Source organism: Canis aureus, chromosome 8 (assembly GCF_053574225.1).
Source record: "Canis aureus isolate CA01 chromosome 8, VMU_Caureus_v.1.0, whole genome shotgun sequence".
Classification (NCBI taxonomy): Eukaryota; Metazoa; Chordata; class Mammalia; order Carnivora; family Canidae; genus Canis; species Canis aureus.
The window spans coordinates 15,919,323-15,941,055 of record NC_135618.1 but is presented as its reverse complement, the minus strand read 5'-3'; the positions used below and the strand labels follow the sequence as shown (position 1 = coordinate 15,941,055).

Below are 21,733 nucleotides of genomic sequence, written 5' to 3'. Positions count from 1 at the left end.
AGGACCCCAGGATCATGACTTGAGCCAAAATCAGAGGCCTAGCACATGATCTCATGTAGTGACTGTTACATGAGCACTTAAAAAGAATGTGTACTGTGCACTAGTTAGTTGCAGTGTTTTGTAAACATCAAGGTTAAATAATTGATAATGTTCAAATTCTTGTTTCATTTGAATGATGTTCTATTCTTATTGAGTGTTTCTACCTAGTTGCCACAATTTTCAATAGTGGGAAATTTTTGTCTCCAAGGTTGATTGTTGGTTTGTCTATTTCTCCCTTTAGTTTTGCCAGTTTTTATTTCTGGTATTTTGAAGCTCTGTTAATAGGCACATGCACATGTAGGATTGCTGTATCATCTTAGTGAATTTATTTTTTTATCATTATAAAATTACACTCTTTTTCTCTCCTTTCTCAAGGCCAATTTTGTCTTATAGTAATATACTAACACTGGCTATATTATGCTTAGAATTTGCATAATATACCATATCTTTGTTTCATTTTCAATTTCTATGTCTTTATATTTAAAATGAACCTGTTGTAAATTCCATATAGTTGAATCTTGCTTTTTTTTAATCAAGTCTGAAAATCTCTGCTTTTTAAGTGTTTAGTCCATTTATATTTACACTTGATCTTAGCCAAAAGACTGAGAGAAGCAATTGGTCCATTTATATTTAATATAATTATTAATTTAGCTGGCTTTAAGTCTACCGTCTTTCTATTTGCTTTCTGTTATTTTCCTCTGTTCTTTATTCCTTTATTCTACTTAAATTGTCTTGTGTTAATTGGTTAATTTTAGTGTTCCATTTTATTCAATTTATTAGCATTTTAGGTATATCTTTCTCTATTATTAATGAGTGGCAAGGGGGTTATAATATGCATCTTTAATTTATCCCAGTCTACTTTAATATACAACTTGAAGTGTAATTTAAGTACCTTTCAACCGTATGAGTCCATACTATTACCTGCAGTAATAGTCACCTGTCTATTCTGCTCTAGCTGTCAATGTCTTAATTCCGTTATTAATAAAATAATACATTGTTTTTACTTTTACTTTAAACAGTTAATTGTCTTTTAAAGGAATTAAAAGTAAAGAAACCAACAATATATTACATTTACCTAGTTATCATTGCCAGTGATCTTCATGCCATACTGTAGCTCTGTATTTTCACCAGACATCATTTTTCCTTTAGAGTAAAGAAATTTGGTATTTCTTGCTGGTGAACATGATTTCAGCTCTTATTTGCTTCATTTTGAAAGGAATTTTTGCTCAATATAGCATTCTGCATTGACATATTTTCCTTTCAGTAATCAAAGATGTTATTTCATTGTCTTCTGGCCTCAGTTGTTTCTGATGAGTAACTAGTTCCAGTTCCTATGATATACTGAGGTGTTATTTTCTTTGCATAAATCTGTGTTAGATTTACGGAGCATCTTAGGTCCATGGGTTGATAGCTTAAGTCAAATTTGGAAAAATTTCAACAAATATTTCTTTGAATATTTTTGTGCTCCATTTTTCCTCCTTCTATTTGTGGGACGCATTTATATGTATGCCAAACTACTAGATAATGTTCCACAGGTCATTTTGACTTTTCCATTTTTAAAAAATGAAATGCTTCAGTTGCATGATTTCTATTTTCCTATTTTCAAGTCATCTGATCCTTCCTACTGTCGTACCAGTCTGTTGCTAATACACTACAAAAATCTTCTTTCATCCATTGTTATTTTTCTATTTTAGTATTTTCATTTGCTTATTTTTAAAGAATTTTGGCATCTTTCCTGAAATGTCTTCTCTATTTGTTACTTACACCTATCTTTTCCCATAATTTCTTTATCATATTTGTAATACTTATTGTCAGCTTATTGTCTGCTAATTGCAAATCTGGATCAATTTTGCATCTTCTGTTGACAGATTTTTATTCTTATTAATTATGGGACCCATTTCCTGCTTGTTGGCATGTCAGTTTTTTCTTAGATACTGCATGATGTGTTGTAGAGATTCTATATGTTTTCTTTTTCTGAGTTATGTTCTAGCAGTAGTTTAATTATTGTGAATCATCTTGATTCTGTGGAGACTTGGTTTTAGGCTTTGTCAGAGCAGATCTATTTGTTTTGCTCTTGTTCTAGGGCATAACTCTTAGTCTGAGGATGTGGTTCTTACCCCTAATAGTACCCTTCTGGAGCTTCAATGAAAACACAAGGTTCTTACCAGGGCTTTCTAACTTGAGTGGGGTTGAACTTTAAACATTTTCTCCCCAGAACTGGGCAGTTGCTGAAATCTCTGGTTAGCTCTTTTCACCGCCAAGCTCTTGTTTTCTATTAGATTCCTTTGCAGTTTAGGACTCACCTAAGTATTGTGAGGATGCAGATTGAAGAATTGCCTTTTGTGATTTCTCCCTTTTGGGGATTTCCTCCCTCAATTTCTTTTTTTTTTTTTTTTTTAAGATTTCATTTATTTATTCAGAGAGAGAGAGAGAGGCAGAGAGAGAAGCAGACTCCATGCAGAGAGCCTGATGCGGGACTCGATCCAGGGTCTCCAGAATCATGCCCTGGGCTGCTGGCGGCACTAAACTGCTGCGCCACCGGGGCTGCCCTCCTCCCTCAATTTCTAAATGCTTTGGCAACCCAGAGCTCTTACCTCTGGCTTGTCAATCCAGTAAGTCTGCTGCTTTCTGCTTAAACTCTATCCAAATGCTGTGATCAAATTGGGAATCCCTTCAGAGGGAAAAGCTAGTTAAATGTGGATCTCACCTGGATTGCTTCCTTTTTTTCAAGGGTTTCTACCAGTTTCACCTAATTTTGCTGGTAGCTAGTGCCTTCAAAGGGATGTATTTTTTTAAGAGTATGGCAAGAGGATTAGTTTGATATGAACAACTCTGCCATTAGTGCAATTGGATTTGTCACATTAAGTTTTAAATGAATGATATTTTTAGGGATCAATACTTCTAAGAATCATTATATTGTAGTGGAAGACAAAACCTAAAGCAAATAAAATAACTTTTTGACAGACTTTCTGGTACTAACATGCAAATGTAAATGTATTTTTGCGGCAGTGAACAGTGCACACATCAGCAATCTGCTTAGTGCATAAGCTATATTAACTCAATCCCTAAATTTTTTTTCTTTTTCTTTTTGAAGATTTTATTTATTTACTTGAGGGGAGGGAGAGTACACAAGCAGGAAGAGTGGCAGGCAGAGTGAGAGGGCCATAGAGCAGGGAGCCTGAGGCAGGGCTTGATCCCAAGACCTTGAGATCATGACCTGAGCTGAAGGCAGACACTTAACTGACTGAGCCACCCAAGTGCCCCATCATCCCCTAAAATTTGACTCTTACTTCTCTCTCACTCCCATTGAGATTTAACCTTCCTTTGCTAGCCCTAAAAGAATAGGGCAAAAAATAGAGGGGATATTCCCCTCAGTTTTTAAAACAAATTTCTATTTATTGCATAACAACAACCATCCTGGTATTGGAAGATAATAATAATACCTGCATATGTCACCTTCATTCCCTAGACTTCTCTTTATTCTCCCAGATAATTGAGTATCTGGCTCACATTTTTCCTCCTCTTACAATCTCAGATCAAATCTTTAATGATGTCACTATTCATGTGGTAGTTCACCAGTAACCAATGCTTCATAGTCCCTTATTCTCCTTGGCCCAACTCTGGTCTATTTTATTTTCTACCATTTGGTCAGGATCAATGTCACCTCCCTTTTCAGTGTCTCTGTTATATTGATGATTGCTAGGATCTCTAAATCAATATTTTCCCCTGTTTATTACATCTTTCTTATTGTCTAATGCTTCATTCCCTCACAGCCACTGAACATTTTTCTGCTTTATCCACTTTATGAGCTCATCCTTTCTACCCTGCTATAATATATTTCAGTTTCTCACTTTAGCATCTTTAATCTGTATTAGTTTTGCCTCTTTCAATTCACTAATTTCTGAATTTAAGTCCATTTATTCATTCCTATACACACAAGATAGAAAAACAAATGAACTCAGTTTCTTAAAGCTAGAACCATTCTGCTGATTTTGAAAGAGTTAAACATTTCTAGGAATAATCCCTACTATCTTCCCACACCTTCTTAAATAGACAGGAGTGAAGGAGTAGTATGAGAACCTGGCTCTATACCTAAATACCTCTGCTGTTAACCAGCACAGTGCTTTGGGTTACTCCCTTAACCCTTTAATTTTCCTATCTATAAAATGAGGGAAACATTTAAAGACTTAAGACTCACCACATCCCACTTCAGTACTGTATAGTATCAGCTCATTGAAGCTACAGAGAAGCAAATCCCAGGCTAGCAGGCATAATGGCAAGAGAAGGAGGAGGGACTGAGCTGCCTAGGGACTTGAAGTCTGCATCTGCAAACATTTAGGCACTGTGAGACTTAGAATATAACTGGTCAGACCTTGGACGTAGTCTAAGCTGCAAAGAGGCAGCCTTGGTACAGAGATTTGCTGGTCATTTTACTCCCCAGCACTCTCCTGAATCTCTGACACAGGCCCTATGCTTCTTTCTCTTTCCTCTTGTTCCAGCTTCCCACGATTCCCTCCCTGCTTCTCCAGAACTTAATCTAATTTTCATTTTTAGGTCCTGGTTTTAAAATATATCTGTTCCACCTTATTATTTGTATTTATCCAATAAGGTTTAAAGTTCTTTAATATACAAGGCAAATTACTCTATTGCTCAATAATCTTAAAAAAATAAGGATAGTAAAATTAGATGAAAGATGATTTTTATTTCCTTTTGACCATGCTTCACCCTCTATTCACCAACCCTACAACTCCGGCTCCCATAGGTAAATAAACTTTGATGGAGAAAGGATTCCTAGAATCTTCTTTAAACAAAAGATAGAATCAGTTAATCATTTACAAAGGTCAGTTTCTCCCTCTCCCATGGTCCCCCATGGCTTCTTCTTTGGTTGAAATAAAACTATATAGCCTGTATATGTATTAAAATAAGCTCACAACTATGTCTTTCATTCTTTACTTAAAGCCTTATGAGAATTTTAACCATTTTTATTGAATAATACCCAAGGCAATACAAATTCATATGCAATAAATTCAATACACCTCTGTTACAAAACTAGTATCAGGGAACTAGGGTAATATACCTACATTTCAATGTTAACTCTCAAAGTGAACAAAGATCTCTTTGAGCACTAGCAATGGGATTTGATCTGTAGTATAGTTAACCAAATGGCAAGAGGTGAAGAACATTACAAGAGGGGCTTCATATATAAAATGCAGTTTGATCTTTAGTCATAAACAAGCAACCTATTCTGAAAAGATAAGGGGAAATAAAAATTAATCAAAGTAACTAAACAATTACTTCATATAGACAGTTATACCAACCTCCTTTCCTCTACCTGGGGCTATTTTTCCTCCACAATAAAACAAGCCTTTCTTGACTCTTTGGTTCAACCTTACCCTTGCCTTTGCTTTTAAAGACATTACCTTAAAGAAAAATTTTTATTATTTTGTGCATAGCCAAAGCTCAAAAGTTTCTCCCAATTTCCTTCCAAAAATGAGTGTTATAACAGATTTTTTGTCTGTTTACTATGTGAAAATCTGATCTGTATTATACAAAAACTCAAAGCATATTTAATAGTTCTGATGTTAATTTGACTTTATTGGTATGTTTTTCTAAAGCACAAAGGCCATGTGTCTTATATCTAAGAAGGAAGGTACCCTGTACATTTGCTCATATTAATTTTGTTCCATTCTCTTTCTTGTCTGCTCTTTTTTTCCTGTTTAAAGTACAATGTGTTACAACTATAGTGAGGCAAATGATTCCTATTGAACCCATTGCTGTCAAAACTCCTTTCAATATAAGATGGTCTCTGGTAAGAATAGGAGCAGAATTTGGGGAAATAAACAGAGATGCTTGGGCAATGTTAGATATAACAGACTTTAAGGAGTTCTTATCTATTGCTCGTATTGCCACATAAATTCTGTGGCTTTCTTGTGTCTCTCCATCAGGTTGGTGGTCAGGTCCATTTGTGAAAAGCTTTGGTGAGAATGTAAATACCTCCTTGGTGCCAGCTTGCTGAGGATTTAGCTTTGATGTATTCACTAAAATGGCATTATTGAAGTCATCTTGAATATTCTGTAAACTTTTACTGATTCTTATTTCATAGCTGTTAGCTGAAATTTAAAAATATAAATGGAAAGGTTACTAGTCTATGAGAAATGACTAATGAGAATAGCAACAATAGAAATAAACAACAAAAAACTGCATATGAACAAAACTTTAAAGCATTATATAAGAACTCATATTGAAACCTGAAAAGAGGAAAAACTTAGATTTTTTGAATAGGAAGATTCAGCATAATAAAGATGTCATTTTTCCCACTAAGTTATTTTGTAAATTTTACATGATTTTATTAAAAGTGCCTCCAGTTTCTCTTTTAACATGCTTATTGTACAGCTTCAATGGCAAATAAATAATCAAGGCTGGCCATATAAAGACTAAGAAAATAGCTATGTGGGAGGACTAAGCCTATCAGATATAAAAACACTGTAATGCCTCTATAAGTAAAAAATTGCAGTACTGGTACCTGAATAAGCGACTATCTAAAAATAGGCCACAATACATCCAGAAAGTATGTGATAGAGGTAAAATACAAATTAATGGGGGAAAATACAAATTTCTTGATAAATTGTGTGTGACAACGCTATTTGGGCAAAATGATGTAGAAAAATAAAACTGGATCCATATCACAAACATTTTTTTTCAGTGTAAACTCCACAATGATCAAGAAATTTGATGTAAAATATTAAGTATGTAGTAGGAAATGATAGATAAATTCCAGTATAGTCTTGAAGTAGGAAAGGCCCTTCTAATTAAGACTCAAAATTCAGAAGCCATAAACAAAAAATTGATAAATTTGAATACATAAAATGAAAAACTTCCACATGGAAAATATCCTCTTAAGCAAGATATAAGCATAAATGTTAAGTGACAAAAATATGTGTTACTTAAGTCAAAGGTAAAAGTTTATTTCTGAGTTCTTTGAATGGCTATGTGGCTTCTATTAGACTAACACTCCAGAAGGTAACAGGTATGAACTCCAAAGAAGGCGACAAACAAAACAACAAAAGAAACAAGCTCTTGAAGGACTTGATTCACATTAAAATCGGCAGAAACCAGAGGTGTTACAATCTTTAAAAGAAGGAAATCAAAGTAGGAATGATTCATATGTATACAGCCTTTCCTCTGTATACACTTCCTTCTCCCATACAGATAGAATAGCTGGAACTGAAAGCCAGCTACCTTCTGGATCTGAGAAATCAGAAGACTGAGTATGGGATTGCCAGAGTGGCTAAAAATTGAGGGAGCCAGAGAGGGACAAATAAAAGCTAGAAGGCTGAAAAGCAGAGCAGAGTTTTATGCTAATGCTCACCAAAAGTATAGAGTTTGGAGTGTGAGTCTTGCCAGGTTAGAGGAGTGTGGTAAATATCTGGAGATATTCATTAAAACATTGGAAGAGCCATGCTTTAGGAATAAAGATTGGATTTCAGAATTAAGGGATATATTGTGGATTAAAAGTAAAACTGAAATAGACAAACCCTACTCAAAAGTAAAACCAAGCCGCCTCAAATTCAAGGTGAACCAAACTATGTATTAGAAAAATTTCAAAATTCATGGCGTTCCTGGTTGACTCAGTCAGTTGAGCATCTATCGGCCTTTGGCTCAGGTCATGATCTCAGGGTCCTGAGATCAAGTCTTGTGTCATCTCCCTTGTCAACAGGGAATCTGCTTCCCTCTTTCCCTCAGTCCCCTCCCCCACTCATCTGCATGCACCTGCTCTCTCTTGCTCTCTTTCTCTTTCTGAAAGAAAGAAAAGAAAAAATTTAAAACTCTTCAGAAGAATCTAACAGATTCCAGAGTCTCTAATTTACTACCACATGCTCATCCGTAAACATGCAAAGAAGTAAAAAATGTGATATGTAGTTAAGAAAAATATCAAGAAATAAAATGAGTCACAAATGACTGAAATTTGAAATTAATAGACAGGGGTAACCCTGGTGGCCCAGTGGTTTAGCACCACCTTCAGCCCAGGGCGTGATCCTGGAGACCTGGGATCAAGTCCCACGTCAGGCTCCCTGCATGGAGCCTCCTTCTCTCTCTCCTTCTCTCTCTCTCTCTCTCTCTGTCTCTCATGAATAAATAAATAAAATCTTAAAAAAAAAAAAGAAATTAATAGACAGGACTTTAAAATAACCATGATGAATATGTTGAAAGTCAACAGAACACATTGGATATAGTAAATGAAGAGATGGGAAACTTGAGGAGAGATACAGAAACTTAAAAAAAGAAGAAAATGGAAATTCTAGAATTGGAAAAAAAAAAACAATGAAAAAATTCCTTTGAGAAGATTAACAGTACTGTGGACACAAAAGAAGAAAAAATCAGTAAGCTTGAAGACAAGTCCATAAAAATCAAACTGTAGCACTCAGGACAAAGAGAAAAATTGAACAGAATCTCACTGATCTTTGTGATCTACTGACATATCCATTTAGTGTATGTGGGTAGAATAAAACATAATCATATTGTATCATATCAACATTATCCAGGAAGAAAAGAAGAAAAAGAATAGAACAGAAATTTTTTGAAGATATATTAGCTGGAAATATTGCAAATTTGGTCAAAAAGAATATTCTACAGATCCAGGAAACTCAACAGTCCCCAAACAGAACATGTATAAGGAAAACCACACTGAGGCACATCATGGCCAATCTGTTAAACACCAAAGATAAAAACAATTTAAAGCAGCCAAAGGTGAAGAAAGACACTTTATACTCAGGAAAATAACAGTAAGAATGATAGTTGGCTTCTCATCAGAAAAAAATTAGGGCCATAAGACAATGAAATGACATATTTAAAGTACTGAAAGGAAAATCTATTGCCCTAGAATTTTGTATCTAGTGAAAATGTACCTCATAACTGAAGGTGAAATGAACACATTTTCACATAATTGAATCCTGAGAGAATTTCTCCTAAAGACCTGAGCTACAAGGGAAATGATGATAGATAAAAATTCAGACTTACAGGAAGGAAGAAGACTAGAAATGGTGACTATATGGGTTACTTAAAAAGGGTCATTTTTTTTCTCTTTAAAATTTATCAAAACGACAATTGCTTGTTTAAAACAGAAACTATAACAATACATTATAGGCTTTATAAAACTGTAGCCAGTACAATATACGACAGCAGAACCACAAAATATGGAAGAGGGTACTTGGAGTTATACTTTTGAAAGATTCTCACATTATATGTGAAGTGCTATGACATTAATTCATGGCAGACTGATAGGTTAAGAAATTGCATGTTACAGAACAGCTAAATTTGAAGAAGCTGAGGGCAGGAATTTTATTGTTTTGATTTCCTTATATTGTTTTAATTTTTAAAAATTGGAGTAAGTTACACATAACATAAAATTTATCATCTTAACCATTTTTAGCATGTACAATCCAGTGTATAGTTCAATACATTTTTAAGTGTTACATTCACATTTTTACGCTGTTTTTATTTTCAACCCATGTGAATGTATTAATCAATTCAAAAATAAAATTATGAATAACAAATAATTACTAGATACAAAAAGGGAATCCATGTATAGTACTAGACCACTCTCATAATATCATAACTCTTCTCTAAAATGGCTAAAAAGGAGATCACTGGGTGACTCAGTGGTTTAGCACCTGCCTTCAGAACAGGGCATGATCCTGGAGTCCAGGAATCCAGTCCCACACTGGGCTCCCTGCATGAAGCCTGCTTCTCCCTTTGCCTGTGTCTCTGCCTGTGTGTGTGTGTGTGTGTGTGTGTGTGTGTGTCTTTCATGAATAAATAAATAAAATCTAAATAAATAAATAAATAAATAAATAAATAAATAAATAAAATGGCTAAAAATAGATTCAACAATGAACAGAGCAGCTTCAAAAGAGGATTTTATTCTGAGGAATGAAAACCATAGAACAGTCCAAGTTTTAATTAAAAAAATGAAAATATTCTGATGACTATGTTTTGAGCAGTTTCCAAATCTATAATAATTTTGATAGACTATATGTACTCCGGAAGAGTAATTAGAATAGAGAAGGTTGACCTTAGAGAAGGTTGTCAAAACAAAATACAGCCTTTATATTCAAGTTTATCAATCAGCCAAGTCCCTCAAAGTGAATCCACTTTGAGCTGAGTTGCTTCCTGCTGTGGTTCAAATACAAGGGCACAGATATGAGTGAGAAGCTAGGCTGACCATCTGCAGAACACTCACAGTGGAACATAACCATTGTTCCTATGTCCATTGTTCTCTCCGGAGAAAGACTTCTCCATGGTGCTTTCCCAGTCCTCTAGATAATGAAACAAGTAATATTTCAAAAGCCTTAGCATTTACAGTTTCCATATCCACAGCTCTCTCTATGTAAAATTGATCCTCTCATTTTAAAAGAAAATGGTGGGGACTCAGGAAGTTAAATGTGATACCATGGTGAACAGTTTAAGAAGTCGTAGTGCTGGGGATCCCTGGGTGGCGCAGCGGTTTGGTGCCTGCCTTTGGCCCAGGGCGCGATCCTGGAGACCCGGGATCGAATCCCACGTCGGGCTCCCAGTGCATGGAGCCTGCTTCTCCCTCTGCCTGTGTCTCTGCCTCTCTCTCTCTCTCTCTCTCTCTGTGTGACTATCATAAATAAATAAAAATTAAAAAAAAAAAGTCGTAGTGCTGGAAATGAACTCATTTCTTCTAATTCCAAATCCCATTACATTCTACTATTAGCATCTGTTAAACTTTGTGCAGGACAGCTATGTAACTTCAAAGACTCAAAACAAACTCAACTCATGCGTTCATGGAGAGGCTCCTTCCATTTACAGTACTTGTTATGGCCCCCCTCTCCCTGTGAGAAAGAGAAATCAGGCTGCTTCTGCGTCTTTGACCTCTTAGGTGTAAGGCTCTGGGTTTGGTCTCTAGCTCTTTTTTCACAGTATATTTTAACCAATGAAATTAGCTCTGTGGCCTTGGGCAAGACACTTAAACTCTCAGGGTCATTCCCTTATATTTGAAACAAAGGGGTCAGACTAGCACATCTCTAAAACCCCGTCTGTCTCCAAAATGTTACAAATGCTGATATTTACTGAACACTTAATATGGGCCAGACACTGTTTTAATCCCTCTCTGCACCTTACCTCATTCAATTCTCTTAGCAATGCTCTGAGATAGCTACTCTTACTATCTGCTTCTGTAAATTAATAATCAGAAATTGAAAGAAATTAACTTTCCTCAGGTTACACAGGTAAAAGGTGATGTGTCTGATTCCAGAGCCCAATACCTTAACACTATGCCATGCAGCCTCCCAGTAGGCTATACTCCCTCTTATTTCTTATTTCCCAGTAACTGCTACTTTTCCAGTTACTGAAGCTTACATCTTCATTAGCATCTTTACCAATAAATTCATAGTATGGAAAGCTCTGGGTTTCTATTGAGGATGGAGACAGGAAATTGAAGACTTGGTCCCATTTTCAGGGAGCTCTGTTTTCACTGGTGGCAACAACAGTGCTACCTCCTCTCTTCATTTGGAAATCCAGTTCATCCCCTAAGGATTAATTTAGTTCTCTCCTACATTAAGTATTCTTACAGGGTTGAAGTATAACTGAGGGTTAGAGGAAGGGGTAGTGGGAAGAGCAACTGCTGTCACCGAATGGCTTTTTTCAGAAGCAGAACATTTTCAATAATTTTTAAGGATAACAAATTCTAACAACGATTATATATGAACATGATGAAAACTCTTCAGAGTGAAAGGTTGTTAGGCATGAAGGGAAGGTAGTCACTGTAGAGAAGGAGTTACAAGATTGGTGCTTTTTGTAACCTGGCTCCACTCCAAAGGCTCTGCCCGGTTCCCTGGTGTAAGAACCTGGCCTCTCCTCTGCTCTCACCCACACTGATCTCTACAGTCTTTTCATTTCTGTGGCTTCCAAACCATATAAATGGCACTGTGTTAAATTGTGATTTTTTACCATGTTATGCCTTTTTTTCCCCTCAGTATACCATTATAAATTCTTGGAGTGCAATGACTGTCTTAAATTATGTTTATAAAATGTTTAGCGCTGTGCTGGGCATTAATACTTGCTTAGTAAATATATTTTCACTCTAATTTCTAAAAATAAATGCAAAGGAGATGCAGAACATGCTTGGTTCTCAGTTTTAGAAATTATATTACCCTAGACTTCTAAGGAAAACCCAAGGAGGTAACCCATTTCCATAATTCCATAATATTCCCAAACATAATAATGATCTGATAATGTTTTGCTTATTCCACCTAATTGGCCATCTTTTCTAGGATATTGTGTATAGTAAAGAGCTGCCCCCTGGATAAATACTGATATGCTTGGGCATATATGAGATATCCATTTATTGCTAACAAAGTTTTTAAGAATAGTCACAGAGACATTTTATAATTATATAGCCAGAGATGTTTTCCCATTATTTTTAACTCTGATCATAGAGGTGAGGATGCCTTTCTAGACAATAATTTGTGTGGGAAAAATAGGCAATGAAAGCAGGTTTCTGGATTAAATAGGTACCTATTTGCTAGTTGGTCTGTTCATGACTAATTGGTCAATCTTGCCATTGTTGAGTCATCAAATCAGTTATGACAGTGATTTCAACAACTTAATAGACATACAGGCATTCCCCCTACATATCTTTTGTGGTTTATGGTTTTGACATTATAACAAATCAGATCCACTTCAATCATACCACTCCAGTGAAGTTGCATGAAGATCTTTTTATTCTCTTGATTAATGCCCTTTGTGATACCAATTCTAAAGTCCCATATGGTTGTATTTCTTCTTCTCAAACCATTAATAACCATTAACACTGCACACTTTCTTTTTACTCTTTTAATTCAGCAGTGTGCTTGAAATCTTATGGCTCTTGAAAGGAACAATTTCTAGTAGTAATGGGAGCCAGAGCTTGCATTTACTAGTCTCTTTCAGAATACTAGGTGTTTCTGAGGCAGTGAGGAGAGTGAGAACACTAGGTTCTCACTAGGTACCACTAGGTGGCACCACTCTTACCTTTAAATAAAGATGGGAACGATAATGGCTCCTTATTCTAGATAAAAAAAAAAAAAAGCTAGAGAAGGCAGTAGCAACACAAACTAGCAGCCCAGGAAACTTGGCACACTTTCTCTCCCCTTTCTGATTTTATATGTGTCATTTCATTTCCTCTTTACAATACCTTATGAAATAAATATCTGTAGTTCTATTTTTCATATAAGGAAACTGAGGTCAATAGAGGTTAAGCAACTTGCCAAAGATCAAAAAGCAGGACTTAAAGCCAGAATGGAAACAATATTTTCCTGGCATGTAAGTTACAGCTTTTTCCTTTATTCAAAAGACATATCCATCCCAGAGTTTCAATCATTGCACATCTCCAATCTTTATATTAGGGAAACTGTTAATTCAGAGTGTAAAGTATTTCACTTCCTTCTCCTCTGACAGGAAGAGATAGATTTTGATAAAAGAACTGGAAGACAAAGCTATAAACTGATGTTCCACAGCAGCACAGAATTATTTGTTATTGAGGTGCTTTCTGGTGAATATAATAACTAGAGAATTATAAGCCAAATAACGTTGACCTAAGCTGGAAGCAAGACTGGCAAAGGCCCAAGGTGGTCACTGTTATTGACTGATATTGACAGAATAAACTTTCAACAGAGAAGGTTGGTTCCTACAGGAATCTCAATCAGAGGCAACAGGAAATAAGCTACTGAATGTATAGTCGATGATAACCATGTTTTGGTGATGGCAAAGATGTTAGAAAAGTTATTCTTTGAGGAAAGTTATTTTGTTGAATTGCTACAGGGATCAAGAAATGATGCTGGAAGCCTGAAGCCTAGTGTAGGCCTTAAAAAAGGGAATGTTAAGAAAGAACTTTATTAATGTCCATCCAAACAAGGGTAAGAAAGCCCAAGTAATGGAACTGGTTCTAGTCTCCCTAACAAAAGTGATGGCCAGAAATGGGGGTGGAAAGTGCACCAAGTTTTGCATGAGTCATAGGAATTATTCTTCTTACCCTGACTTATAAATCTTTGAGTTCACTATCCACCATCTAATCTTCACAAAACTAAATGCCTCCAGTATTTGGAAGTCCATGCTCTGTAATGCAGAACCCATTTCTGTTGACTAGAGCACTCTTACATATGGTATTTAAGTTTCCAATCAAGATTTCTAGATGATCAGTGTCGGTTCGCTTACCAGGGCCTTCTCAATTCTAGGGGAGCTCACAAGCTCCCATTCCTAGACTCCAGATTATAAAGCCCTATCAACATCTCAAAGCTTTTCATAACCCTCTGCAGCTTTGTCAACTCTAAGCCCCTAAAGCTATTTTTACCCAACTAACCCCTGACTTATTTATTAGAAATGCTACCTTGTAGAAGAACAGGTAGTGGAAACCAAGAAACCTACCCTGGCCCTGATCATAGTCTTCTCCAGGTGCTGTCCAAGATAAAGTCACCTCATCTTCTACTTTGACGGCTTGTAGGTCAGTAATTTTGCATGGTGGGAACACATCAGGATGGGGGCCAGCTGGAACTCCTAGCACTGAAAAGGAGCCTCCTGAACTGACTCGGCTAATGCCCCACTTTTGCTCCTCCTCACTCCTGCCTGCTGATTTTCTTGGAGCATTCATTTGAATGTTGCCTGTGACCAAGAAGAGAACATCCAAAACAACAAGTTACAATCTCCTAAATAGCTTGTTTGAGAGATTATGGAAAGATGTTTTAAAACCTTCTTTGCTTTACTACATCTTTAGAAAGCTGAGTTTGTTTATTCCATCATTCATTCATTCATCCATTCATTTGTCCATTCTTTCACTAAATAAGTATTTTGAGAGCATATGCTGAGCCAGTAATCATAGACAAAAGAGTATCCATCATGGAATTTATAATCATACTAAAAAAACTATATTTATAAGTTGTGATAAACATAAGTAAAAAAAGGCAGGGTGCTGTGAAGAAAAATAATACAGGTTCATAATTTTTAGTGGTATCGAGGAAGTAACATTTAAAGGTATCCTAAAGGGTGACTAGGAGACAGCCAGGCAGAGTGGAGGTAGTAATATCCCAGGCAGAGGGAACAGGTTGTGTAAAAACTCTGAGGTTCTAAAGAGCCTTGCAAATTAGAAAAATTTAATTAAAGCAAGGAGGAGAACAGTTTGAGATAAGACAGGAGAGAGAAGCTCATAGAGGGCCTTGAGGGCCATTGTAATGGCTTTAGAGTTTAATCTTTCACGCTGTGGGGAAGCAGGGCAGTGACATGATCACATTTATTTCCTAACAGGTCACTGTGGCTGCTCTCGTTAGAGAATGAGTTCTAGTGCAGCAAGCAGGGGGCCATTAAGACAGCCACTGCCACAGACAGGGAATGTGGCAGGTTGGGCTGGGTGACAGCAGTGGGGAGGAGGGCATAAGTAGGCAGTTTGAGATGTGATTCAGAGATAAAATCAATAAAAGCTGGTGATGGATTTTAATATGGAATGGTGAAGGAGATAAAGTTGGTAGAAAAGAAAAAGAAGCAGCTCCCAGGTTTCTAAAATGAGCAACGTGGGAGGAGAAGCAGTTTAATGGGAAGGAGACTAAAAATGTAAGTTACAAGGTTTGTGATTCCTTTAAAACATCTAATTGAAGGTGACAAGGAGCCAGTTAGATATGGATTTCAAGCTCAAAAAATGTTTTTATCTAGATCTAATAATTTTAAACTTATGAATTGGGAAGTTATAGGCATATAGATGTTATTAAAACCGTATGGATTAATGAGGTTACCTAATAACAATCTCAACTATAATAATAAATAGCATTGATTGGGTGCCTGGTTCACTATGTGCCAGGAACTCATTTACCTACCTTATATGTATTGAGTATTTAATTTTCCTAGCAATGCTACAGGAGGGTACAATTATTACTCCCCTCCCCCCCCCCATTATCAAGATGATGAAACTGAGGCAAACAGAAGCTAAGTAACTTGCCCAAAGTCACACAACTAGTAGTAGATTGAAGAATGAGATTCCAAACCCAGGCAGTGTGGCTCCAGATGATAGGGTAAGAAAGTTAGGCATGATCTCTGAGGATTGTCAGCACTTAGAGGCTTGTTAGAAAAGGAAGAGCCAGAAAAGGAGCCTCACAAAAAAAATTCCAGAGCATAAGAGGTAATCCTAGAAGCCAGGAAATGACAAAGGAGAAATCAATCAGCTGTGTCAGACACTGCTGAGGTCAGATAAAACAAGGATGGAAATATGTTCTTTGGATTTAACAGCAGAGTGTTCATTGGTGACTAGAACTGGAGTCACTCCAGTGGAGGCATTTGGGTGGAAGTCAGACTGTGGTGCACAGTGTTGTAAACTGGAGGTGAGAAAGTTCAGTCAGCAGGTTTAGATTAATGTCAAGGAAGTAGATGGCAGGGAGGTGGACAGTATCTGAAGGGTGACCAACAATAGAATTTTTTAAAATATGGGATGGTAAATCACACTTGAATGCTGCTCAGAGGGGTCAGTAGAGTGGGATCATGCAAGGGTGAGCTCTCAAGCCCTATGGATGGGATCCAGAGCAGATCCAGATGCTGGCTTTTGGTGAGGAGAAGGATGCGTACACTGCTGTGTCTGGAGATTTGGTGGTATTAAAATAGAGCAGCTCCAGTTTTTTAATGAAATATGAGCTCAAGTTGGCCATCAAAAAGTGAGCTGCTAAAGTGAATGTTATACTGAGTAGGCATGCCTAGGAAAACCTACCTTTTCCTTTCTGTGCTGCTAAGAGCCTCTACAAAATACTCAGGAAAAGCACAATTGAATATTACTTTTCTAATCTCACTGTATGCTAGAGGCCGGTATGTGTAAACTTTAAACTCCTGGATTTTAAAAAGGTACTAGACTAGATAGTCGACTAGACTTCGAGCTCCTCAGTAGGAATCAAGTGTTTTTCTACCTGCTATCCCAAGTTCCTAGGACTAAGCCTGTCACCTAGTAAGCCTTCAAAAATGTTTGATGTATAAACGAAAGAAGGAATATTTATTTATAAGTAAAATATTAGAGCTAGATGGGAAATCCTATCTATGCCATAAAACCATGTTACCTTGCAATTTGATTTATACTGGTTTTGAAGTAAACCAAAGTAAATACACAGGAGAGTAAATTATGTTTTAGGCAACACTGAAATGATCAGGAGATGCAAATTCATTGGAACATCTTGATTATTTTCTACTTAAAAGTGCATAAAGACCAAAAATATAGTCATGTCATGAAATAGTCCAAATGATCAGTTGTAGCTGCTAAAATTCATGAAAAGTGTTCATAAAGATTCTGCAGTTTTGGAAATAACATTTAGAAATGTTTTTGAGATTGTTTAAAATAATTATAGCATACTTTTGTTTGTCTTTTGTACTTTAACCACCAGTTGCCTTCAGGAACTATAACAATGGTGTTAAGAAAATATGTGTATCTTCTAGTTATTTGGTGTTTTTCTCTTGAAGGAAGACAGGACATCTTCAGCAATCACTCAGTTGTCTGTAACATCTAAACTCATATTTATTCCTTCTTTCAACTGCTAACAACTTTCGCCTCTTTTCCTTGCCTAAACCTCTCTAGAGGAAATACAGGAGCTATAACTGAGAAAAAACTCAATAAATCTCTATCCGTTAGTAATTCTGATGAAACAACCACAAGAAAGAGCTCAAAATAATGACTAAAATGAAGATACAAAATCTGGGGAATTATCTATTGCTTCCTGATTCACTACCATGAATCACTGAGGATCGAAGAGATAGCAACAAATCATACATTGACTTAAGCATAGTTTTGAAATTCCATCTCTCTTTCTTTTACTCCTATCTCTAATACACACACACACACACACGCACACACACACACACACCAGAGATATATACATTAAATGGTGTTATTCAAATAATGGTGTTCATGATTCTTACCGTTTGCTATGTAACCTGGTATGTACATAGCACGACTCCCTGGAATAGAGTAGGCTAGGCTGCTTATGCTGGGAGAGTGACTGACATGCACTTTAAAGCTATATCTACCATTTACAGCAAGGGAGAAAAAATACCTCGAGTAAATTCCATCATTTTTTATAATATCAGCACCTGCATGTATTAAAAAAAAAAAAAAACAACACCTCAGTGTCAATACTTGTCATCACAGTTTACTAATATTTAATTAAATCAATAAGAAATAAGCTCTTCTCCATTCTTCCCATCTTAACAAATATAGTCATGGTCATAACTACTTTTAATATTAAAATCCAATGGCTCCTTAACTACTCCATGTGGTTCCTTAACCTCTGAAAAATTATTTTCTGAAGGTGAGTGAGTTATACTTCAGTGCTAATAAAACATTTACCAATCAGAGCTCTCCTTCTTATCGTTGAAAATAATAATAGGGTAAGAGCTCTCCTTCTTATCGTTGAAAATAATACAAGTTTTTCGTGGAAATCAAGCATATTCTTTTTGTTTATTATCATAGACTCCTTTGAGATAAAAGCTATCCTGTTCCCAGGAAATAAACATAGATACACATATATACATTTCATGCAATTTCAAGGGATTTATAAGTGTCCAACAGCCCTGATTAAAAAAAAAAAAACTCGTAGTTGATAAAGTGGTGTGAAATTATTTAATTTCCTTATTAGAGGGTACATGAAACTATTGTTCTAGATTCTGAGGGGTTTAGTGACTTGGGGTTTGACGGGCTTTGGTTCTATCCATTGTGCTTTGCTTCAGGAGGCGTTTGGAAAGCTTGGCCAGTGCTGGACTTCTTTCCTTTTACACTCATCCTTAGAGAGCAGTTCAATTCCAACCAAGTCCATGATTGAATAGTGGGGAGGCCTAGAATCAAGGGTAGCAGTGGGAGGTATAGTTTAACCCAAGCTCAGGATACATTCACTATCACCCTGGGCAAATGGCTTATCCTATCCTAGAGTCAGTTCACACCACCTATTTGGCCCTTGGACTCTAAACACTGTATCACCATGAAAATGTTCTCAAATTCCCACTACAGAGGCAGGGCTGCTCCTTAACATGAGAAAAGTAGAAGTATATTGAATTAAAATAAAAAGTGCTGAGCAATTTACTATTATAGTAAATCTAGATATTTTTTATCTATTGGAAAGAAATAAAATCTTGGTATTTAGTGATTTACTGATTAATCAAGTCTATCTTTGTTAAGAAATGATGAAGAAAATTCTCTCCATGCCACAGTTACTATTGCCATCTCTTTTAATCCTTGAGTAAGAAAGAAATGGAAAAGAATACTAGCTTGGGAGTCGTAAGACTTGATTGTAAGGTCTGGATCCAGCACTCAGTAGCTATAAAACAATCTCTCTGAGCCTCAGTGTTCTTATCTTTAAAACGAGACAACTTATCTCACAGGGCTATTGTGAGGATTATCTCAGAGTGTTCATGAGAAAGCACATTTTAAATTATAAGGCATTTAATAAGTGTACATTTTATCACCGTTCATGAATTTGTCAGCAGATAAATACTACTTCCATTATAAAAATAAGTGTTGGCTATTTAATATGTTTAGTATTAGGAGAGTTAGAGTGAGAGAATCTTAAGCAGGCTCCACTCCCAGCACAGAGCCCAACACTGGGCTTGAGCTCATGACCCTGAGATCACAACCTGAGCCACAATCAAGAGTCTGATGCTTAATGGACTGAGCCACCAGTTGCCTCTAGAGTATAAATTTAGACATCAAATAAATGAAATGGCTTCAGGGAATAAACATAAAAGCTATTGAGCTAACTCAGGTGAGCTCTCCTAAGAGAACAGGATCTATTCTCCAGGCTGGCCCACAGGCTGAAGCAAAGGAGAAGTATTCTGCAAAGTGCATTTTTGGATGATATACAAAAACTAAAAGGTGTGACCATGGATAAGCAATCAGAGCATGAGAAGTTCATTTGAATCCATTCCAATAGGCAAAATGAGAGAACTTCTTTGGTGTCCCTCTGAGGTAGATTTAAACTAAAATCCTTTAAAAGAACTTTTGTTTCATAAATGTCATGTAAGATGGCCATGGCAAAATGCTAATGGGTTGCCAAACCTAAGACTCTTGAAAAAAAATTTTATTTTTGAAGCAAGAGTATAGTTTTTTAGTAGATCAAACACCTGTGGCTGCCAACATAGACTTTGAGGTCTATTGCCATTCTGAGAATTTAGTTTAGGGAAAGAATGGAATAGGAAAGATAAAACAGCAGAGGAGTCCATTCTTAAGTCAAAAAGAGTTAGTCAGAAATTCTGAGTCTAGGTGCTGCTATTTCCTGGCCTGATGCTATTCTGTCTGTGATGTATGATGATGAGGCTCTGAACTCTAGGTGCAGAAAGAGCACTTCCCACTAGGCTTGCTGGCCTGGTTGTCTTGTGAGCAAATCATACATGTAAACACACTGGCTCTGCCCTCTTATTAACCCTGCTACTTGGTTAAAGAATAGTCTGGGGTTATCTCCTGGGTCACAAGTTCAATTTCCAATTTTCTTTTGACAACTGAGTTGAGGAGACTACCACTGCATCTTACTTCTTGGGTTTTCATCTGCTATTTTATTATCCAATCTTATTATTTCAATGAATAATAAAGCTGGTGAATCTTAGAGAAATATGGGCATGTCACAAGGACACATAAGCCTTTTCTGTGTGACCTCATCATGTTGCTAGTGTTACTGGCCAACTAAGAGCCAAGACCTAGGCGTTTAATTTAAGCTTAACGCTCCTTCCTCCTCCACTTTTGCTCACTCTACAGCCCCACAGCCACACTGAAGAACCTCAAGGAGACTCTTCCCAAGTTTACATTCTCTTTCTTTGTGTAGATGTGACTGGTAGCTACTTGGTATGTCAGTGACTCTCTAAGGACTTGAGAATCTCAAAAGATTGGATGAGAAAAAAAATTGAATTGAAAGAACTTTACAGATAAGCTTAAGATTGAGCATCCTAACACAACAGCAGCTCTTGAGAACATGAAAAATGGCATGGCATTCCCTGTTACCTGCTCCATTGTCAAAAAGTTTCAGCACAATGGGATCTGCAGCCTCTGGCTCAATTGTAGCAGTAACAGTGGCATTCAGAATGGGATAAATCCCCTTTCTCACATTTGCATAAATCATCACAGGATGGGGAAAACGGGTGCTGTCTCTTTCCACAAAGGCTTCTACAGTAGCAGGGAGCATGGCTGAGCTGGAGGCGCGAGAGGTCACTGTCATTTTCAAGGCTTGAAGAGAATGATGGGTATTGTTCAGTGTGTAGGTCCAGAGCCCAGGCTGCAAAACAAAGTCTTTTTGTTTTGAAAAATGTGAAGAAAAAAAAAATCAACCTTTAATTTTAAAGCATAAGTCTAAGTTCTGAGGGGTTTCAATCCTTGTTTTGCTGATGTTGTATTTTCTAAAGTAACTACAAAAGAATCTCAGGAAAGCTAATATGGGTTAGAGGATAGCAATTTATTATTTATGTGGCTTTCACAGCACGACTTACTTTTACTGTTAGGTAACATTTTAGGGAATTATACCATGAACTTATTTGTGGGGAGGACATATTTTAATTCACATTTTTGAAGATAGTAAGTGTCCAGCTTCAAAGTATTTTATAATATTAATTTAAGCCGCTTCACCCCCCCCCCAAAAAATTCAACGTTTATATTCCTTTTCTATAATTGAGAAAATTATAGCAAATTAAGTGGATGATT

At 36.5% G+C, this 21,733-nt stretch overlaps 2 protein-coding genes across 5 annotated transcripts in view; one reads left to right on the top strand and one right to left on the bottom strand.

The window, feature by feature from the left end:
- Positions 1–21,733, top strand: part of ODF2L (outer dense fiber of sperm tails 2 like) — a 179,576-nt gene that overhangs the window by 81,988 nt on the left and 75,855 nt on the right. The gene's annotated exons all lie outside the window — the stretch shown is intronic.
- The window catches only part of CLCA2 (chloride channel accessory 2), a 39,514-nt gene continuing 22,787 nt past the window's right edge, over positions 5,007–21,733 (bottom strand). The window contains exons 11-14 of one of the 3 annotated variants that reach the window (XM_077905295.1): positions 21,041–21,311; positions 17,977–18,147; positions 14,467–14,700; positions 5,007–6,149 (exon numbers count right to left, since the gene is read on the bottom strand). In XM_077905295.1, coding sequence (XP_077761421.1) covers positions 5,707–6,149; positions 14,467–14,700; positions 17,977–18,147; positions 21,041–21,311 — 1,119 coding nt within the window. In that variant the 3' untranslated portion in view covers positions 5,007–5,706. Of the gene's footprint in view, positions 6,150–9,508; positions 13,112–14,466; positions 14,701–17,976; positions 18,148–21,040; positions 21,312–21,733 lie in introns of those variants that run through there. The other 2 variants (XM_077905297.1, XM_077905296.1) reach the window with 2 other exon arrangements.